Consider the following 21628-nt stretch of genomic DNA (forward strand, 5'->3'; position numbering starts at 1 on the left):
GATAATTTCTAAGACCAACAGTTCCACGCGCTGAAAAATCAGTATTTCCTCTTCATACAAATTAGTCTTACACATTAAATGTTTGTCAAATACCACAACAGCAAGTCAGAAAAACCTGTTTTTCATAACAATTCAGGATGTTGAATCTTGGCTGGGCTTTATGGCATCTTTCAAAGGAATCTGTTTCAAGCAATTGCCAGGGTGCAATGCAGCAACAAAAATCCTCACGTGATGCACCTTGAAAAGTCAAATTAGTATCCCAGCACAATGGGAAGTACATTCACAGATGCCAAAGGGTTCCATGTTCATTGCACAGGAAGGTACCAGAGGCTCATTGAAAGAACGGTGATAGAAGAAAAAAAAAAACACGCAAACAAATTGCCTTAAGGTTGGGATCCCTTAAGGCAGATGCACACCTGAAGGATTTTGTGGGTGCAGAGTACTGGAAATCAGATTCACAGAGGCCAGATACTGTCCCGCCACATCAGCAATGTGAGCCATGTTTCATCCCCTTACCCTAAAGCCCTCTTCTGCTGTTTTTCATCTTCACTGATGTTTTGAGCTCAGCCAAGTTTTTTTTAGAGCACACAAAGATGATCTTCACGAGCGCCATCTGCATTCTTTGCTCTTTGACACAGATTACTAGACATTCTGGTTTTGCTGCTCTTGCCAAGTTTCAGCATAGAACTAGGTTGATGTTACCTAAATCTTCATGCAGTCACGCTGAGCCACTTCCACTTAGCCTGCAAGAAGTGCCTCGCTAATTGAGAAGTTAAAGACTAAAGAGGGTGAAAATTACCTTTGTTTCTCCACATTTACAATCTGCTCGCACAGAAAAGCAGCAAGCTATGCTATATTGCTTATCTTTTAACAGAGATCAACTCTGTTAAAACTCTGTTTAGAGAACTTCAGCTCAGTCCCACAGAGATCATTTAATGGAAGAACTGTTCACATCCTGAAAAGTTAACCTGTTATGCAATATACTTCACAAAACATCCTGAATATGTGTGGAGTGTCACCACTATAGATGGTTTTGGCACAGAATCATTTGGTTCGCAAGAGAACTGGATTAGATAAGTGAAGTTTATCCTTAACATCAAATCACTTATTCAACTTGCGCAAAGAAGATAAAATATTGAAAAGCTTTACAAAGACAAGTCATTTTTTCTTTTCACAAGTGACAGAATGCCACAAAGCACTCAACTAGTCCAAGAAGTAGGGTGGTTTGAAGACTAGAAGTCCTTTTTACAACACCCACCATCAAGTCTCTATAGAAACAAAAAAGGTGTAGTAAGTTGCTCTCTTAATTTTCCATACATTTTGTACTGCATTGAAAGATTTCTCTTATTTCAGAAAGGATTATTTTTACAGTCACTACATTGTATCACATTTTGAAAATGCACAGGGAGATGTGTCAGTGTCCCTCCCTAGAAACCAAAAGCACTGGTTATTTCCTTTGTTAATAGTTAGGTTTCCAATCAATATGCTGATGAATTACGACATTTAGAAGTCCATGATCATATACTGTTCCCAAAGCAAGCAAAGGAAATTATTGTAAGACCTGCAATCAGGATAAAGATGAGTATTTCTGCTCCACAGCATGGATGCAGCAGTTATAATTGCTCAGGAAGTCTGCTAGGACCTGCAATCTTGGTACTACTGCTATTTTGCCTATAATGCTCATGCTGCCTTTATAAGATGTCCAGTTAATCAAGATACTCATATCAAGAAGAATGGCGGTATTACGAAAAACCTAAGACAGTACAGAGTTTTCAATCCAACAAAAAGCAGCAGACAGACAATGAAAACAATAGCAACCTGAATTCACACTACCAGCCCTCTATTTCCATACTTTTCCAGTTCACCACAGCTCCATTAGCTAGCCTCCTTACTTCCTTTTACAACTCTTTCCAAAGTTAATTTGTAAGAACAAGGAGCTGCGTGGAATACACAGAAGTAGTCCAGCATGGAAGGAATCATTCTATTACAGCTGAGCAGTTACTAAGCTAAAACAGTACAGGAAACAATGTCACGAGGAAAGAAAATGATTTAAGAAAATGCATCTGAATGTTCAGTATTTATTCAAGTATCAGACCTATCGCTTCTCAGTTCCAGGACAAGACTTCGACATCTAAAAGCTTCTGAAGTTCAGAGTTGTACTATCTTTGTAGTAGGCACTGCTTCAGTAGTCACGTTACAACAGGACCTGAATTCACTGTTTGAATCCCAGTTGAATTTCGTCTTTATGAAAGCAAAACACCTTAAGTGTTTTTAATTTCTTGTTTAAGTGCAGTTAAGACCTAGAACAGCACTATTTTTATTTATTTAAAATCCGCCTGCTCCTGAATTTATATTCACACTTTGAATTTCCACTGCTGTGATTCCTCCCAAGAAATGCAAGAAAAGTGTTACTTCTTAGGCCCCGTCATACTCCCTCCCAGTAGCACAGTTTCTAATAGTAGCTACACTAGCATTGAGTACTCCAACTTGAGCAGCTGGTTGCATATTGAGGTATTAAATTCTTCAGGCCAGAAGAGAGTTCTGAGTCTGTGCTTGTCCTCATCAAATGAGCAGACCAACACAAACACAGGAGCACCACAGCCTTAAGGAAGAAAGCTGAACCTTGACAAGGCCTGACAGACACCTTCCAGTCTCCCTCTGTCTTACTGATGACAAAGATGAGATTTAAGATGGGCTGCTATTCTTCTGCTTGAACAAACTCAACTCCCCAGGCACTGCAGACGGGGCTAGAACTCCTCACTAGTATTCTAGGAGCTAGATACCTACATCTCTTAATACTCTCTGTGGCTATTTAATGAGTCAAAAAGATGAAGTCAGACGCAGAGGTGCACAAAGGACAGAATATCAGGTAAGAAGTTGCTACACAGTCAATTTAGCTACTGAAAACTTCACACTGAGTATTTGCTTACAAATAAGCAGATGAAATACACTGCAGGCAAGATAATTAAAATATCCTGTGTCTGGAGCTGATAAAGTAATCAGCTGAAAGATAAAGACTGTTTCATCAGACAAACTGTGAACAATGAATTCATTAACTATTTTAGACTTAGACTCCATTGATTTGAATAAAACCACAATTCTAAACAACTCTTGTAATACACACCAGAAAGGAAAAATTTCTACTGTCAGAGCACAAACACTGTACAGACAAAGGAGGAATTCTGCACGCCATTGACCTCAAAGACAAATTTCATCTCCATAAAGAATAACAATTCAGACTCATTTTAACAGATTCCTCTTTTTTTTTTTTTTAAATAAGAAATAGAGACTAATTGATTATTACGTATCATCACTATTTCATGTTCTGGAACAGTTACAGGTGAACATGAAGAAACATCTTCCCTGACATCAGATGAATTACAGTTTTACAATAACACTGGAGAAAAAAAGAAGTTACCTTTTACAGATAAAACTCATTAAAAGCTTTTAATGGAGGCAGTCTGACTACATGCTTAGTTTCAGAAAAAATTCTTGTGTCCCACCTTACCTAAAGGAATGTGAAAATGCCTGTAGTCTGCACAATGCCAGAGTAAGCATTAAAGAGAGAAAGGAAGTTCTGATAAATCTGAAGCAAAATATTGAACTACGTAGCTCCACCTCAAAGTTTCTCACTAAACTTCAAGAAGCAAGAAGGAGGTTAATGGCAGCACTTAAAAACCAATGGCTGATTTTATTACACTGCTGTCCACCAATGCAGCAATATTCTGTTAGATTGTGATTTTGTTACTTGCTCAGTAATTGAAAAGTAAGTTTGATCCACTATTCACAGCAAATTAGAAATGAAGATGAGTAATTATGTGTTCCTGTTGTAGAAATTACATAATCAAAAAATTCTAAGTTAAACATATGATTAGTTTGCATCCAGGAAGAATCCCCATGCAGCTAACAGTACATTTAATGCTAAAAATTACCACCAAACTTACCTAATTTGCATTTTGACAGTCAAAGTATACTGCTGTATACCAATATTTAGGAATTAACAAGTACCAGTAGTCTATTAAAAGGTAATAAAATCAAGCCACTGCGGTAAGGTGGAACAGCTTACAAAGAAGTATGACACCTTAAAAGGAATCCACACACACCCAAGACAACACAAGACAAAAAAAAAAAAAAAAAAAAAAAAAAACCAGAAAGGGACAGATAAAGACATTTGTTGTTTAAAGGTGGTATTCCACAAGCTGAGAAAAAACAGAGAACAGAAGTGATGATGTTATGTGCACTAGGCACACAGAAGCAGGCAGGAATGCTGCCATCAGCAGTCCCATCAGAAAAATCAGAGCAGCAGTGTAGATAACAGCTTTTGTTGATTTTCTCATATATATGAAATACACACCACATAACTCTTCTGCATCAGTGAATTGATTCATAGGCATACAAGCAGATTTTGCTTGCATCAATCAGCATTCCTAAGACATGCTGAAGGTTCACGATAGATTAACTTATTGAAGTTCTAGATACGTTAACAGCACAACAGCTGTTATCTGCTTCAATAAAGAAGTGCAACTGCTTGTTAAAAGTTAAAGAAACATACTTGACATCTTCAAACTTCTTGGTTATGACTGAACCAACAGAGGAAAATGCAGCAGAAGCCTTCTGACCCGCCTGAGACAGGGTTTCTGATGTTTTCTTGTATCTGTGTTCAAAGAAAATTAAGTTTGTTATTTTAATACGACCATAAGGAACTTTTCAGTGTACATTGTTTCAAACCCAGAAGTATATTTCAACTTTTAGGTGGAGTTAACAAGCTACTTGAGAAGCTATTTTGAATTCCTGCAGTCCCTTCTGGCTATGGCATTCTGCAACCTCAGATTTCCAGGTTCACCAAGATACATCTACCACCCCACCCACATGATTTTCTGCTTTTGTGGGGATTTCCAAAATGGAAAAAACCACCACACAAACACAAAGAACAGCAGATGTTACTTTTGGTGCCAAGTGTCTAAAATTTGTACTGAATGGCTTTGTAAAAAAAATCTTCACCAGAAGAGATCACGCAGTAAGATGTACTCTGGACTACAAGATAAAGGTTTTGTTTTGCTGGAATATTGTAACATTGTACTCTTCCTACATGAACTACCTTTACATTTTTCTCAGGTCAGAAAAGAATTCTGCTGGACTTGAGACACACAGATATCTCAGCAGTCATATCTCAGTTCTGTTAGTCAAATATATTAGAATTGCCCATATGACAGGCAATAATTTTTCATGAGATGATACGGCTAGTAGGGTTAGCTATGCTATGGCCTCCTTAGGAGAAACCTATGACAATTTCCACAGGCTCACCTTAGTACAATTTAACACTGTTTTATCTACACTCAGCTTGTTTCACAAGAGTTGAGTATTTAGATGTATGAGTTGCATAGTTTTCACCTCAACAGCTGAGACAGACTATCATCAGGAAGCAGTACATACGCTGCAGTTGATGTAACATCTTGCCAGCTTTTGGTGATATTCTGCTTTAGTTCCTGTAATGAGTTAATTCCCAGCTTTCTCTTGATTTCTGCTAGATGCTTCTCTTTGGCAGCTAGCACTTGTGAGAGTGTCTGGATTTCCTCTTCCACCTATTACAGCAGAGATAAGAGAACTGAGTTAATAAGCGATCTACACAGCCATTAAACTATGTATTTATGAAAACATCTACTAGTCATTAGTTATGGAAGGGATCATGTGTTTTTAGCATTGCCTCATCATTGTTTCCGACTACTAAAATGGAAATCCTACAGTTTGTTAGTCAGAAAGCAGTCTGCTTGCAGCTAGCTCTATCAATTCAATGCACACAAGGAAGCAGGTAGCTCTGAAAGACCATATGGTTAGAAATCAGTACCTTCTGACAGCATTGGCCTACGTGGAGCACAAAGATTAGTCAAACCTGGGACAGCTGCCAAGCCTATATGCTCCAGGAAGCTCAGAGTGTCTGCTCCACACAAGTTTGTCTTCTTGCTTGATAAAACTTGGGGAGGGAGTGGGGGAGGAGGGAATGGAAACAGTGGCAGACTGAGCAATTTTTTGTTTAAAAAAAAAAAAAAAAAAAAGAGCAACCCATACACCACACCAAAACTTGTTTGGTAACTAGAAGAAACCGTTGTGTGTGCGCGCACTTTCTCATTTACATAAATTGCCAAATGAGTCTCTCAGAAACATGGCCAGAGCATGGTTAGACACGTCACAGTTTTACAATGCTAATCCATAAGCTGTACAGGTGTGACAAAAACCAATGGCATGCATCTATCCCTACCAGACTGGACCACACTACTGCAGGACATGAGGCTGCTCACTCATTTAGGTCCCCCTGAAGGAATAACCTCAATGTACCTTCCTTTTGGATACCTCTGAAAATCAGCATGATACGCCCTGCTAGGACTGGATTTCCTTCACAGTCTTCAGTTGATTCTTTCAGCATGGAATAATACTCAGAACTACCAAAAACAAAGCTGTACTGAATACAGCTGTGCATTTATTTCACAGCAAACCTAAGCTTAAGTTTGCAGGGAGCTACAAAGGAGAAAAAATAATAATAAAAAAAAAATACAGCTACTCAATGAATCTTGACTTTAACAACATTTTAAATTAGCAGGCTTGAATATTTGGCTGTCCCTCAACAAGTTGCTATTTCTATTGCTTTTAATTTTTCTGCTACTATAAATTCTGGACAAAAATAGTTAAATCATTAGCCATCATCAAAGCAGTGTACACAGAGCATCCTTCATGAAAATAACAGTTTTAAATCACACCACATCAGTTCAGATTATACTTGGTTTTGGCTTCAAATGATTTTCTCTTTGACAGTCTTGTTTACTTGCTTCTTACAAAAGGGGAAAAATGTTACACACTTACAGATTCTGTTTTAAGCACTGAATGCTAATTACTTCTAGCTTAATTCCCCATAGATTTAATTAAATGTTCTTTTTGACTCCTTCCTTTTCTCATCACTGTCCATGCTACAGTACAGAAGAATCCCATGCCCAGATTCAGAAGGAATACAAAGAGTACTGACTGTGCATTCACAGACATGGTTACAGCAGATTTTCGTTCTCAAAACCAGTTGAAGAACTACTTGCAAGAGATTTACCTTGGCAAGCTCCTTTCTCAGCTCATTCTGTTCTTCTTCAGAGAGAGTTTCTGACATGCCAACTGTAGCAGCAGCATCCTCTCCAACCTCGGGTATAGAGTCAGTTCTCAGCAGCCCTAGAGGTAAATAAACTGTTAAAAGCCAGATCAAAACGTGCTGCCCAGACAGCAAATGGATGTACAGCAATTGATGTACAACCCCTTTATGGCAGTGCATAATAAAGACTAATGAGAGGACATCAGAGTCACATTCCCCAAGAATCATAGTATGGTTTGGGTTGGAAGAGACCTCTAAGGTGACCTAGTTCCAACTCCCTGCTATAGGCAGGGACACCTCCCTCCCGACCAGGTTGCTCACAGCCCCAGCCAGCCTGGTCTTCAATGTTTCCAGGGAGGGGGCATCCATAACCTTGCCAGGCAATCTGTTCCAGTGTCTCACCACCCTCGCAGTAAAGAATTTCTTCTTGATACCTAGTATATATCTACCTTCTTCCAGTTTAAAACCATTTCCCCTTGTCCTGTTGCTACATGCCCTTCTAAAAAGTCTCTCCCCTCTCTTCTCACCAAAACAAGATCTGCCATAGACAAAAGCAAGTTCAGCAGCACTGAGGATTACACCACAAGTAGGAACTCTCTCGTATCTTTCGCAACCTTCTCTCCTTAGTGTGTGCCTTTTCCTTCTCCCCTTCCAAATCCAGAAACCAAAACTCCGCCAGTTCCTTGTGTATGGAACACCCCTGTGGTCCTTCACAGCTTCTGTCTTCAGGCAAAGGAGGGAGAACAATATCCTTTTCATCACTCAGTTCACAATTTGCTCCTACTCTTAGTCCTCTTCTTACAGCAGTTACAGCATCACAGAAGTTCCCAAACTGGAAGTGACCTGCAAGGACTATTGAGACCAACCATCCCCTATATCTGAGATTGTTGTCCAAATGCTGCTTGAATTGTGACAGCTCGGGGCCGTGCCCACCGCCCTCCGGTGCAGAACCTGTCCCTAACCCCCACCCGCCCCTCCCCTGACGCAGCTCCATGCCGTTCCCTCGGGCCCTGTCGCTGTCACACAGAGCAGAGCTCAGCGCTGCCCCTCTGCCCCCTGTGAGGAGCTGCAGCCGCCATCAGGCCTCCCCTCAGCTCCTCTGCTCTGCGCTGAGCACACAAGTAATGCAGTGAACAACAAAAGATTTCCCATTTTGTAGCTTTGCAGTCGACGCTTAAACACACAGCTCACCACAACGAAGTAATCCTACACTCATTTGCAAAAGACCAATCTGCAGAGAGATGGCATCCCAGAACTACCGCTCTACTCAAGTTTGAAAATACAACAAATTAAACAAAGGGGAATATTTTGTTTGTAGGGATAAAGAGGTGTGCGTGAGTGCGTGTGAGAGCAATAAATCAGGCCTGGAGCAGTTAGGCATGGCTCTCCCCCAGCCAGCCGTTCTGCTCGCAGCAGCCTGGCACTGCAGTGCTATGGGTAACCTGAGAACAATTGCCTTCTCTATCCTTTCATACAGTTCAAAGCATACATTCATCCAGACAAGCTGAGGACACGTTATTTAACATTCCCTTACTAATCACTACAGTAATTAACCAGATGCAATTCCACTCTCATTTCAGCAGCTTTTGATGGCATTACAGGACACTATTTGGCTTGGGAATCCAGCAACTCATTAACGAGCAATGAGACCGTTACTCTGATTTCCTTGTAAGACTTGGTATCAAATAGATACATCACGATCAAGTCAAAAAGTCTGTTAAAAAAAAAAAAAAGGTTCTATAAGGTTGTATATTTACAAAATACTCCCAGCAGATAGCAGCTGTAAAGCCTATAAAATAACAAGCTTTCTTGATAGTTAGTAAACTTCAGTAAAGCTCAATTTCCAGAGATTATTCCCCATATGTTTTCTACCTGGATTTGCACAAAGAATAACTCCGCTCTCTGCTACATGGGCAGACATTTCTAAGAGGCGAGTCAGCTGAACAATTACTGACGGAGGAGCACAAAATCAGTATCGTGTTTTCCCAGAGATTTACGTCCACCTTACACAAACATAACTGCCTACAGGTTTCCCAATTATTTTCTGGCAGAAGCTTAAGAAGAGGAAAAAAAGGGTTTAAGTCCAATGTCTAAATCACTAAAGCACACTAAAGCACTACAACCCCGAACACAAATGATTACAGCTCTTCTACAAATAAATTATCTGGCTGTGGGACATGAACATATTTCCGTTTCTTAGCATCAAGCTGTTAAGAATGCCATAACTTTTTATCTGATTGTTATCCATGCTATTAATTACATACGTTCAACTGAAGGAAGAAATTTAAATTGCACTTTTTCCCCTATGTTGGCCTTTGACTGTCAGTTTACTCTAAGCCCGCAGTCCTTTCAGGAGCTACAGAGCTTGCCCTTTCAAAACCAAACTGCAGAAGCTTTTCAGGCACTAAAGTGCTCCAATGACTATGGAGCATTAGCACATCCCGCTGAGAGGTTGTTCAATCTCATTATGAAGAGTCATCTGGATTAGCTCACCAAAAATAGATCAAGTGAATTCAGCAGCAGCAAAACGTGCTGGATCATCTCCTGCATCAATAGCTTGCTTTGGGAATACACCCTACCTTTGCAAAACTGGTATATTAACGCAGTTTATGCTGCTTGTTGCAGCACATCACCGAAATGTGAATGGAAATTGAGATTCAACACTGAGAAGGAAAAAGTTAAGGAGCAGGAAGAGACCTTTATGTGCATGGATTCTTTAGGAAGATAGGAAATCACTGCTACTGAGACTCCTCCACACCTCACCCAGTTCATCTCATCACACCTTCCCCTTCTTGCTCTCTGCCTCCCTCCCATTTAACATGTCTATCCAGCCACCAATGCTCTCATTACCAAGCACCTCTACACTTGTTTTATTCCCATTCCTCACTTCAATACTTGCAGGACACAGTGCATCTGCACTACTGGAAGGCAATGCTTTACTTTCATTTTTATTTGACAGTTCTTTACTTTGGAGTTGAAAAAACACTTAACACACATTTGACACTCTGCTACAATCAAGTTTAGCATGATCGTTCCTAGTCTCTTAAGCAAAGGGAAAATTCTGTAGAGATAACCCAATAACTGGAAATACCCTGTATTGGGAAAACTTACATCGTTTTAAGGTCAGTATTTAGGTGTCTGTATTTCTAAGACTGACATATAATCACAAAAGTTTACTAAATCTAGTTAAATTAATCAAATAGAGCCATTGAGAATTTAATTTGTTAAGTCTTATAGAAATCATAAGCAGTCAGGAAAACTGAATCTAAGCCTACATTATTCTTCCACAGTAGACAAAACATGAAGCTTTCACTCAGGTTCTGGTCTGGGGTTTGCTCTGTTTATCTTCAGAGCAAGTTTGTTACTTATCCCGACCTAAAGTACCACCACTTCTTGGCCTGAATTTGGAGATAAGCAGTAAACACAAGCCATTTAAGGAACCACTGGTCACTTCAGATGAGCAGCAGCCTTTAGGGTAGGGAAGGGTTAGCCTTTCCAAAGCCTATGTTCCGGCAGACACAAGCTGTGCTAACATACTCAAGATGAGTCCCCAGTGATCACTACATAGCTGACAAAAGGTACTTGTTAGAGATCAGAAGAACAAGCTAGTGGAACGATCCTGAATTTCTAAGACTTGAATAATGTGACTACAGAATGCATTTATTTCACAATACATAAGATCAAATTTGAAGTACAACCCATTTGTCTGAGTGAAAGTAGCAGTCAGATTTGCTTTTGCCAGTTTGGTCTTCTTCCAAGCAAAGATCAAAGTGAATGAATAAGAAAGAAGCAAAGGTTGGTGCTTACTGCCATACATCAGCAGTACATACAGAGGACAGCTGCTGCCCCTCTAGAGGAGGGGTGAGATGCAGAACTGACTGCTGCTTCTCAGCACTCTGCAGCTCATCTAGGTCACGCAGAAGTTTGGTTTCATTCAAGCAGAGCCTTCTCAGAGGACACACTTTCAAATTTTAAAGAGCAAGACTACAAGGAAGGAAAAAAAAAAGAGAAAAAAAAAGCTAAGCTTTCTGTATTTGTAATCACCCTGGAGAGCCAGGAACTGGAAAATGTGCAGCGGCATGGAGGAAAGATGGCAAAAAGCAGACAAGACTGCACGAGGAGGCATGGTGCTGGCTGTGTGCACACCAGGTTACCAGCTGGAAGCAGGCAGGCTGCAACTAGCACCAAGCTCCTGCAGCACAGCGTGCAACAGCCACTGGCAAGTACACCAAGTGCACGCACGGGTAAAATGTATGGCATTTCAAATGCTAGGTGGAACAGAACCCACGCTTTAGAAAGAATTTCTGGCAGTCCGTGGATTTTTTTTATACCAAGGTGGCAGCAATGAAGTAACTTCAGAGCTCTAGACAGCTTAAGTATGCATTTTCCTGCATTAAGTATGCATATTCCTGCATTTTCCTCTTCAATAAATAAATTAGTAAAATAAAAATCTAACAGTCAAACTAATCTGGCTACAATATCTTGCAGATATTGCCCTTCTGTTCCTAATTTTATTGCTTACTTTGTTTTCCATAGGATTGCCTTTCCACAGAGTTGAAAAAATTAGCTGAAGCTGGTAAATGAGACATGACCTACACGACATACCAAAGCTAACAGATCACCACAGTTACCAACAGGACTTTGATCTTCATTTAATCTATCTTTCAGCCAAATCACCTTTCTACAGATCTCAGCCACCGAGCTTCCCACATGAAGTTGTTAAAAAGAAGTTACCAGACTTGGTCAGCGTAGGTGACCCAGGTGGAGTAAGGTTTATGCCAGGTGACAGGTAAAGGTAGTTTCTGTCCACTCCTGCATTGAAATCAAAGGGCGACTTGTAATCCTCGTACAGATCCATGCCAGGAAGCTCAGAGAGCACCACCACTCTCTGCTTCTGCTGAAGGAGGCATCTTCTCCTTGGGCAGCCACACCAGAGCACAGGGCTTTCTTCACCCCCTGTTTCTTCTCACTGTACCTCATCAAATTCAGCCGACACCTCTCTTAAATTCGATGCAGACGTCCAACAAGTACTTTCTTAACCATGTCGTAGCTTCTGCTGTTTACACAGCACAAAACTGAGTTCTTGTCAATTTATAACCAGAGCTGAACTCAAACAGACCGTGCCTTTAACAAACACCTGCAGTGCGCTGCTCCCAGGCTCCTGGAGAAGCCTTCCTCCTTCCTGCAGGACCGCATCACGAATTTTCAACCATTTAAATAAAAAAAGGTCAGCTGACAGCGGCTACACCAGGATCTCCTTAATCTTCTAGGACACAAAAGGATTACCCGCAGTAATCTATCCTATATACCATCTGTGCAGGACTTTTTCCTCTGATTAATGGAAAATTCTGCCCACATAGCTCTGCTTCCCCAGCAGTCCCCAGCGGTGCAGCAACCAGCGGCCAAATCCAGTCCCTCTGCCCAGCATCACTCTGCAGGGTGAGTCTGAAGGTAACAGCAATCACCTCCAATAGCTGCACTGATATCTGCCTGGTGTTTTTTTTTTCTTTTTTTAGGAAGGTGCTGATGTGCATTACGGTATTTGCCCAAGAGGCTAAACATACCCACGTATGAGACGTGTTTAGCCTGTTTTTTCTCTTTTCTTAAAATAAACAGAAGCACACTGCCCTGTTCCCTTAGAGCTGCAGTCACTTGTAGCAGCCAGCTTTATGCCAGGAACCAGTAACACCGGAACACACGGCCATGACAAAATCTATTTGTTTTGACATGTATACTGTGAAGAAAGACCAACGTGCGCAAACCACCTGACTTCATGCTATAATCCAGCCCTGGGAAGCAGAAGTTCTTACTTAAAAGAGGCACTTAGCCCAGTTTTGCAGTTCTTTGCTACTTTTTCCCCCCTAAGGTCAGCTCCTTCCACTGCAAACACAGCTTCACTAACAAGAGAGAGCACCTTCACAGCTGAGCAGTTTTCTCCTCTGAGCTCTCCCAGCTCCATGTTTTGTGCCTCGGCTCTGAACTGCAGCCTGAACACACAGGAGTACAATCAGATGTAAGCTAATCTTCCCCCCCTCCCTTCGCCCCCCAAAAGTGACATTGTAGGGCAGATCTGACCAGAGCCATTCCACCGCTCTCTGCACAGCCATAAAAAGCAAAGGAGCGCTGCCACATACTCAAGTCAACGTGATCCCGAGGGATACCAGAAAAAAGCACACCACTTTAGCTTTAACTCCTCCTTTCCACCGCAGGAGCAGACCTCCAGGCTAATTAAAGAGCAGTTCTTTTGGCTGCAGACCTACATTGGTTTCTGGAGCAGGCAACCTGCAGGCTCCTAACAATGACAGTACAGCAGCCCGAAATACAGATCCCTGCTATTTCCCAAATCCACTCAAAAGAAAAGAATATGGTGTCCCTCTGCGTTGCTGACATGTGACTTAAGCACCAGGGAGAATTATCACTAAATTTATCTAACAAAGGTCAAACCTCTGGTCACAGATTCTGGTTTAAGCATCCAGAAAAGGTAGAGAAGGTAGCTGCAGCAGTCACAGGCTGCTAACTAAACACATCACCATGAAGAACTACCGACATTGTTTTGCAGCCTTTCTTCATGCTATCCTGCACAAAAGCTCACGCAGGAGCTGCACTAACTGGATTAGACAAATGAAAAGTTATTAGATGTGGCAAGGTAGAAAAGCAGGATGCTATCAGCCGTCATTCTCCTGACACAGAAAGCACGAAGGTGAGTTTACTACCTACAATTTAACCACCCCAGACAATTATTCATTGTAAACTAATCAATGCTAGCACATCATGACTGTTAGAAATAGCTACTGCAGGAAAAAGAACCTCTAATGGAGATTCATTCACGCACACTAACAGCCTGGAATACCATTTCTTGGCCAAGGGCATTTAGTTAGAGTCTATACTTACATTCTTGTCACTTACAGGAAACTCCCTGCATGGCTTGTTAATGAATGGTATGAGGATAAACAATCTGGCACTCTTCCTGTATCTTCACTGCACCAAAGTTGTTTCATACCCCTGCTGACATCCAGATCGACAGCCTGAGATCTCTGCTCTGAGCACCAGTTATACCACAGATAGAAGTGTGTATGAGCCAAATTCTGCCATTCACCAGCACCGTAAACCAAGATGAGTCCAAGGCATTGCCCATCAACTCCACTGTCACTTCAGGTGTCAGGGAAAGTTTGACTCGTTACGTATCTAAGCTCCCAAGTCAAAGACTGAATTCTTCCACCCTGGCTCATGCACAGCCTCTTTGCTCAGATTAAGCTAGTTTACGTGGCCATAGACCTAGGTTACTACAGTAGCACTCAAACAAGCCACCTAGATATTTCCCATCAGCCTCCCACTGGACTTGCTCAAAGAGTGGGCACATGAGAATCTAATGAGGTTTAACAATGCCAAGTGCAAGGTGATGCACTTCTATGATTCAGTCGTGGCAATCTCCAATAGGTCTGAAGACTGGCAGAAGAACTCACTGAGAGCAACCATGCTGAGAAATAATTGAGGGTCCTGATGGACTAAAAGCTGGACTCAAGGCAGCAGTGTGCTCTTGTAGCCCAGAAGGCCAACTGTATCCTGGGCTGCATTCCCAACTCCCCACTCCAGGGAAGGCAAATACTCCCCTGTCAACCACAGGAGCCTGCTTGTTCCTCCACTCCTTCCCCAGTGCAGCCAGGAATGTGGAGCAGAGCAAGACTGCTTGCAGAGCTGGGCCCCGCTAGCTCTCATCTTGGGTGCCCTTTGATGTACAGCATGAAGTTTTTGGACAAGGTTATTAACTTACCACACTCTAAGCACTGCTAGACAGTGGCAGACTCCCCTCATTCTGCAGCCGTTCTAAAGTGTCCTTCCATGACCAAAACATCCCATTGCACAGCCTTTCTCCCCCTCACTCCTCAAGGTAATTCACAGCACACTGAGCTAGCTCAAGATGAATTGAGACCACAAATCCATACTCTATTAGATGTACCTCCTGGTGCAATCATATACATTTCAGAGTTGCAAGAGGCTAAGCACAGACATATGTTATGAGGCTTAGAGCAGTTATTCTGCATGCTCAAGTATCTTTGCTGTTTGCCTTGCACATCAAATCCACATCCTACAGCTGTACCGAGATATTACTGCAACTATCAGCTGCAAGCCCATACCTGAGGAATGCAAGAGACCTGCACCAAAGACAGGAAACAGTGGGGTTTTGCTCACTACACAAGTAATTAAAACTGCAAATTTTGCTGTGGGTACTTCTGCTGCTTCAGAACTTACACTTCTTTGTCCTTAACAGGACAGGATAAGGAAGCAGGCATCTACACGACGTTAGAAGCTGACGTTCAGAAGACTGGCACGAAGGTAGATTACTTCTGTCAAGGACACTTGAATCAATTACTGACAAATTGGACTGAACGTTACAAAGTGGCTCCAAAAGGCTCAGCAAGGCATTACCACAGGCTTCCCACCATTAACCATACTGTAATCTGCTCTTTCAAGGTTCCAGTGCATGGAAGGTTTCTCATGTAACTACTGAGCACCAATTTAGCAGATTGTGCATGCCATTAATCATGTGGGAGGGGAGGAAACTTTCTGCACAGCTAGAAGAGCTGTTAAGACTGAGTAAACTACTAACTGGCTGTATGCCTGCTTATTGTCAGGCACTGTTCCTTCTGATACCACTGGCTACCCAGTTCTACAGCCTAGCTTCCCAAGGCTCAGTTCAAGGCTACCCAGCAACAAGTTAAGTAAAGCAATAATGTTAAAGCATTTTATCTTGGTGATGACTAAGTAAGGCTAAGACATTATAGTAGTCTTGCAGATAAACTGCTTTCACATGTTTAAACCTTGAAGGAAAATAATTTATTTATATATGGAATAAGTTACATTCTCCTTTCCCTGAAAGAAACAAATCCTGCACTGTGTGGGCACCTGCAGCATCCCAATTTCTTACCTTGTGTACTCTACAAGCACAGCTGTGAAAAATGCACCAGAACCCATATTTTGGGCAAGGCAAGCATGACTTGGGTCTGCAAGCAAAGGAGGGTGGTGTGGAGGGGCAGAGGGGCAAAGAGCATCATCAGAGAAGGGAAAGATGAGCTGGCTTTATGGGGAGCAGAGCAACAGAGATTATCTCCTGTTTCAAGGATGACTGCCTACTAACTTGCAGCTGGTTTGAATTCACACCTCCTGCACTGTGCAGACAAGCAAAACTGCAAAGAGACTTTTTAGTACCAGCAACCAGGTTAAAGACTTCCAATAAGAACTTCCCTTGCCTCCATCTCTCCCAGGTTGGTCTCAATGAGGCAGCAAATAAGGCTTCTGTCCCCACTTTAGATGAGTTTTGCAGGACCTAAGCCATTTTTAAGAGCTAGAAAGCCACTTAAGAATCCTAAGCCAATCTAGGCTCTAAGGTAGAAATTTGATCTTCAAAGCCTTACCAGTTCACAGACAAGTAAAGCCTTACAGCACCTGATCCAAGGCTTTAAAACTGCTCTTGGATACAAAGATGCTGTGAAGCAGTAAGACAAAGCCAAACAGTAAGCAAGCATTTCGGTAGTACATTTATGCCCAGGTTGGACATTAGGAAAAATGTCTTTTCCAAAACAGTGGTCAGGCATTGGAACGGGCTGCCCAGGGAGGTGGTGGGATCACCATCCCTAGGGGTATTCAAGAAACATTTAGATGTTGTACATGGTTTAGCAGTGAAATACTGGTGCCTGGTGAATGGTTGAACAGGATGATCTTCTTGGAGGTCTTTTCCAACCTCGGTGATTCTATGATCCTGATTTGTACACCTTCATTTAAAGGTCAGTTCATGGCACAGATGGGGTTGCAGAGCTATAGCAGCTGTTGAATAGTAACAGCCCTTCTACAGCCCTACTGGTAGAGGCCAGCAGATTGATTTAGATGTTTAGGGATTTGCAGTCTTCTGGCAGAGTCCAACTCACCCCCACCACACCAATTTCCTGCCCCCAAGACTTTCTCTGGACCAGATCTTCATGCAATAGCACTGTTTAATGGGGTCCTTCTTAAAGAAACATTTCCAACATTTTCCTAGGAGTAAACTATCTTCATTCACTCATATTAAAAACAGAAAAAAAACACATTTGGAAGTATCAGTATCTTCCCAAGATATACTGTCCTGAAACACGGACACTGCTGAGTTCAGTATTACTGGCTTGCTGGTAGTGTTCTTTTCTTGAAGCAGAGTTTCAGCCCATGGCATTTCCAACAGCTGAGGCATGTCTTGCAGCAGCAGCACTTCTCATTTCTCTTCCTCCCAATCCAATTACAAACTCAGACTAATTTCCGGAGATGTTGTGAAGGAGTAGATCCACATTTCAGCATATTTTGCAGCCAGACAATCAAATACCACAATAAGATCCATAGCCTTTTTGTATCAGATAGAAGACTTTGCATTCTCAAAGCTTCTCAATGATCTTTTGAAGCCACCTCCTCCAAGATCTGTAAGGTTTTTATTAGGGAGAAATCCCTGCCTCATCGCAAGGCTACATCTCAAGCAGAGGTCAGAACTAACCCACTTGCCCACTCTAGCAATAAAAGGTGAGAAGCGTTTCCAATCTACAGGAATAGTCCAGGCCCACGGCAGCAGCATCCCCAGATCAGCCATCAGGTAGGGCACTGCATCACCTTTGGAGACATGGAGCCAAACTGAAAGCAGAGAGAAACATTTCCAAACAAGCTCAAGTCAGAACACTGCCAGGAGAAATTTGCATTTAGTTATTTGACTTTAGCTGGTGATTCCAGTTCTGTGGCCGTTCTCCAGAGACTCCAATTCTTGTTTAGAGACTGAAACAGGAAAAAACTTCAGGAAGATACTGTTGAGCTGCAGCTGGATGACAGTTAAGTGATGAGAAAGAAAAGAGGCCGTGGTGCAGAACAGGACTGTTTTAAACGAAGTTTAAGTCTGTTATTTGTCAATCTAATTAAAAGCTTTACTAAAGCAAGTTTGACTGGAATGATTCCCAGCACCCTCAGAAGACAGCTCTGACCTCCTGGGCTCTTGAGCCCTCTTCCAGCTACACACACCAACGTTTTGCCTCCAAAAAGAACTCCAAAAAAGCTCAGTGCCAACCTTACAGTATCGTGTCTGATCACAGAGTAGTTACAAGTTAAGCTGAATCACCAAGAAAGTTGAAATCACCAGGGAAGCACTATCTGCAGTGTTGCTTTTAGTAGCACTAGCAAACACCTTTTCAATACCTGGAGTATGAACTAACTCCCACTATGTATTTACCAAGCTTGCACCTGAATTTTGACAGTAAGAGAAGTAAACTCCACACTAAAAAGGACAGAAGCACAACAGGTGACAGTACCTGAAGCACCTGTACAACCAAGCAGTGCACAAGTGTATGCAAACAACAAGGCTTAGGAGAAGTAATGTACCAAGTGTACTTTGGCAAGCACAGCAACAAACGAGCATATTGGTCCTGAGCTTCATATTAGAAGCAGAGAGACTCCACATCCGCAGCTCAGACCCAGGTATGGAGATCTGGCTTGGTGGGATCCCACAGCTTCTAGTGCACCATTTCAGTACTGCTCACAGTGAGCACAGCTCCCTCACACACCTGGCCCAGGGAGCAGCAGAGGGGTGCTTTGTCAGGAGATCTGTGAGAACAGGCCACACAAGCTTTGAGATCTGTGCGAGCAGCCAGGCAGCTCAGTGCATTTGCAAGTTCACACGGTACTGTGGCAGGCAGCTGTGTGCTGGGAGGTGTTATCATCCAGGTGAAGATGATGGCTGTACAAAGTCACAGCCTATGTGAAAGGATGGGAGCACTGGTCCTAGTGCCATGCACTGGAGGAAGTGAAGGCCTCCACCTTCTCAAATGGATTTGCAAACATCCATCAATTGGCAGAATTAAGTGTAATTCTCTTCTGTATTTTCTAAATGGAGGCACAGACAGGAATTTCTGAGAACACCTGGGACTTCCACATCTCCCCAGTGTGCCTGATAAGTACGGGACATGTACAACAGCAGACTGCTTTGATTTCAGTTTGGAGTCCGTAGGCAAAAGGTCCCTGACCAGCCTAGTTCAGCCAGGTTCTGGAAACAGCAGCCTGTATTTACATAAAGGGCTTGACTTACATTTTGTTCATAAGATGAATGAGTGCATGAGCAACTTCTTACGAATATATGATATGTGGCATCAGACCTTTAACTCTTGCTAAAAGTTTTGCAAAGCCACTCACTTCTCCCTGACTTTTGCTCTCCAGAAGGCAAGTGAATGTATGACTCTTTGTATTAGTGAACTTTTTCCACCAAAGAAAAATTTGAAGATGACAAATTTGCTGTCGCTGTCACTACACTAAAACTACTACATGTGCTGTTTAAAACAGAAGCCTCTCCTCCTTCAATCCACTGATTTAAAAGTGCCTATGAAAACTAGACTGAAGTTGACTCCAAATTCCCATGTTGACTCCTCAGTTTATTCCCCACCTGCCCCACTGCAGCTTCCCTTATTTCTCCAGCAGCATCCCCCAGTTCTTGCTGTCACAGTCTCCTAGCAAACATCCTTGATCCAGACAAAAGCTGCTATGAGAACATTCAGTAGGAGACATGGTAGGCAATGTTTAGGTATCCTCATCCCTTGCAACCTCACTGCACATTTGATGGGTCTTAACAGAAGCATCACTTGAATGCTGCTGTTACACAAAGAGCTCAGTGGCACCACGACAGAGCCTCTACCAGCTTTTTTTGATACCTAACATCTACTCTGTCTAACCCCCTCATTGCATTACCCTGCCTTTCTCCAGAGCTGGCTTAAAACAGATGATGATGACGTATCACAGTACAGCTGACAGTACTTGACATCAAACAATCAAAACAAGTAAGGGCAATCACCAAGTTAACATATTTACCCGTTTTCTACTCATTTCAGAGGGTTTGCCTAACCAAACTTAAGATTTAAACTTCTGAAATCCAACAAGTGAAATCCAGTTATTTTTACTGCATAAAGCTTCAAGTTTTACGTCTATAACGCAAGTAACCACAAGCAATAAGCTGTATAAAAATTCTATTAACATTTCTGCTATTGTTTTGTCTGAGGCGAGAGCGTTAAGTGCCCATGAAATAGCAAAACCCTCCTTGCCAGCAGCTGAAGTACATATATATGTTTTAGACATGCCCCAAAATCCCTCAGAATATAAGAACACACACCAGATCTAATGATCCCCTTCACCAAACAGTCATATCACATCTTCAGCCCTGTAATGTCTTCTGCCACAAACTCTCCAGGAACCTGCCTTTCCAATAGGTACATAAGGGCAGGCAACAGACACAGAGCCGGTTACATAGCATGGTCAAGCCAAAGAGCCTATACAGAAGACAAGCCCGTATTGTTTACTTACATTTCTCACTTGGCACAGAGTACTGGTGAGCCCACCACCAAGATGTAAGAAATAACACAGGAACACTAACACTGCACCAAAAGATTGCCTGCACTGCCTCTGTACTTTTGCACAGCTATTCACTATCACTGGATACAACTGGATAATCCTCATTAGAGAACACTAAATTGTGCTGTTCTTTCTGCAACAAGTACAGGATTTTACAAGCTATCCATGCAAACATGGATTGCTTGAAGTGCCCCACTCCAGCAAGGCTTTGGCTGCCGCCTGCCCATAGAGTACACAGCACACTCAGCCAGGCAGCACAAATTCTTTAGTGCTTCCAGCCTGCTTTGAAGCAACAGAGCAACAGTTTTGACTTGCAAAAAGTTACAGAATCACCAGGGTTGGAAAACACCTCCAAGACCAACCAAGTCCAACTGTCCACCTATCACCAATATTTCCCACTAAATCATGTCCCTCAGTACAACAGCTAGATGTTCCTTGAATGCCTCTAGAGTCAGTGACTCCCAGACCTCCGTTGGCAGCCCGTTCTAACATCTGACCACTCTTTCCAAGAATGCGGAGGCCGGCCCCTCACCTCATCACAATCTCCCTTCAGGTAGTTGTAGAGAACTCTGCCCCAAGCCTGTAGCATTGCTTGTGGTTGCTATGGCCAAAGTGCAAGACCCAACACTTGTTCTTGTTGAACTTCATCTCACCGGTATCAGCCCAGCTATCCAGCCTGTCCAGATCCCTCTGTAGAGCCTTCCTATCCCCAGGCAGACCGACACTTACTGCCAACTTGGTGTCATCTGCAAACTTACTGAGGGTGCACTCAATCCCAGGTCATCAATATAGATACTGGACAAGAGACAGGTCCCGATACCAACCCCTGGGGAACACCACTCATGACCGATCAACCGCTGGATTTAACTTCATTCACCACCACTCTCTGGGCCAGGCCCACCAGCCAGTTCCTTACCCAGCCAAGAGTGTACCTGTCCAAGCCAAAGGCTGCCAGTTTCTGCAGGAGAATACTGCAGGAAACAGTGTCAAAGGCTTTGCTGAAATCTAGGTAGACCAGATCAACAGCCCTTCCCTCAGCCACCAGGCAAGTCACTAGATCACAGAAGGAGACGAGGGTGGTAAAGCAGAACCAGATTCTCACAAACC

The 21628-nt window shown here is 42.5% G+C and overlaps 1 protein-coding gene across 5 annotated transcripts in view; it reads right to left on the bottom strand.

Annotated features, from left to right (window-relative positions):
• Positions 1-21628, bottom strand: part of TPD52 (tumor protein D52) — a 47833-nt gene that overhangs the window by 4293 nt on the left and 21912 nt on the right. For 2 of the 5 annotated variants that reach the window (XM_010709065.4, XM_010709064.4), the window contains exons 1-4: positions 11861-12095; positions 7091-7206; positions 5434-5582; positions 4553-4654 (exon numbers count right to left, since the gene is read on the bottom strand). In XM_010709065.4, coding sequence (XP_010707367.1) covers positions 4553-4654; positions 5434-5582; positions 7091-7206; positions 11861-11984 — 491 coding nt within the window. In that variant the 5' untranslated portion in view covers positions 11985-12095. Of the gene's footprint in view, positions 1-3945; positions 4082-4552; positions 4655-5433; positions 5583-7090; positions 7207-11860; positions 12096-21628 lie in introns of those variants that run through there. The other 3 variants (XM_085221328.1, XM_085221327.1, XM_010709066.4) reach the window with 2 other exon arrangements.

This window comes from Meleagris gallopavo, chromosome 3 (genome assembly GCF_905368555.1).
Source record: "Meleagris gallopavo chromosome 3, MGAL_WU_HG_1.1, whole genome shotgun sequence".
In the NCBI taxonomy this organism is placed as follows: Eukaryota; Metazoa; Chordata; class Aves; order Galliformes; family Phasianidae; genus Meleagris; species Meleagris gallopavo.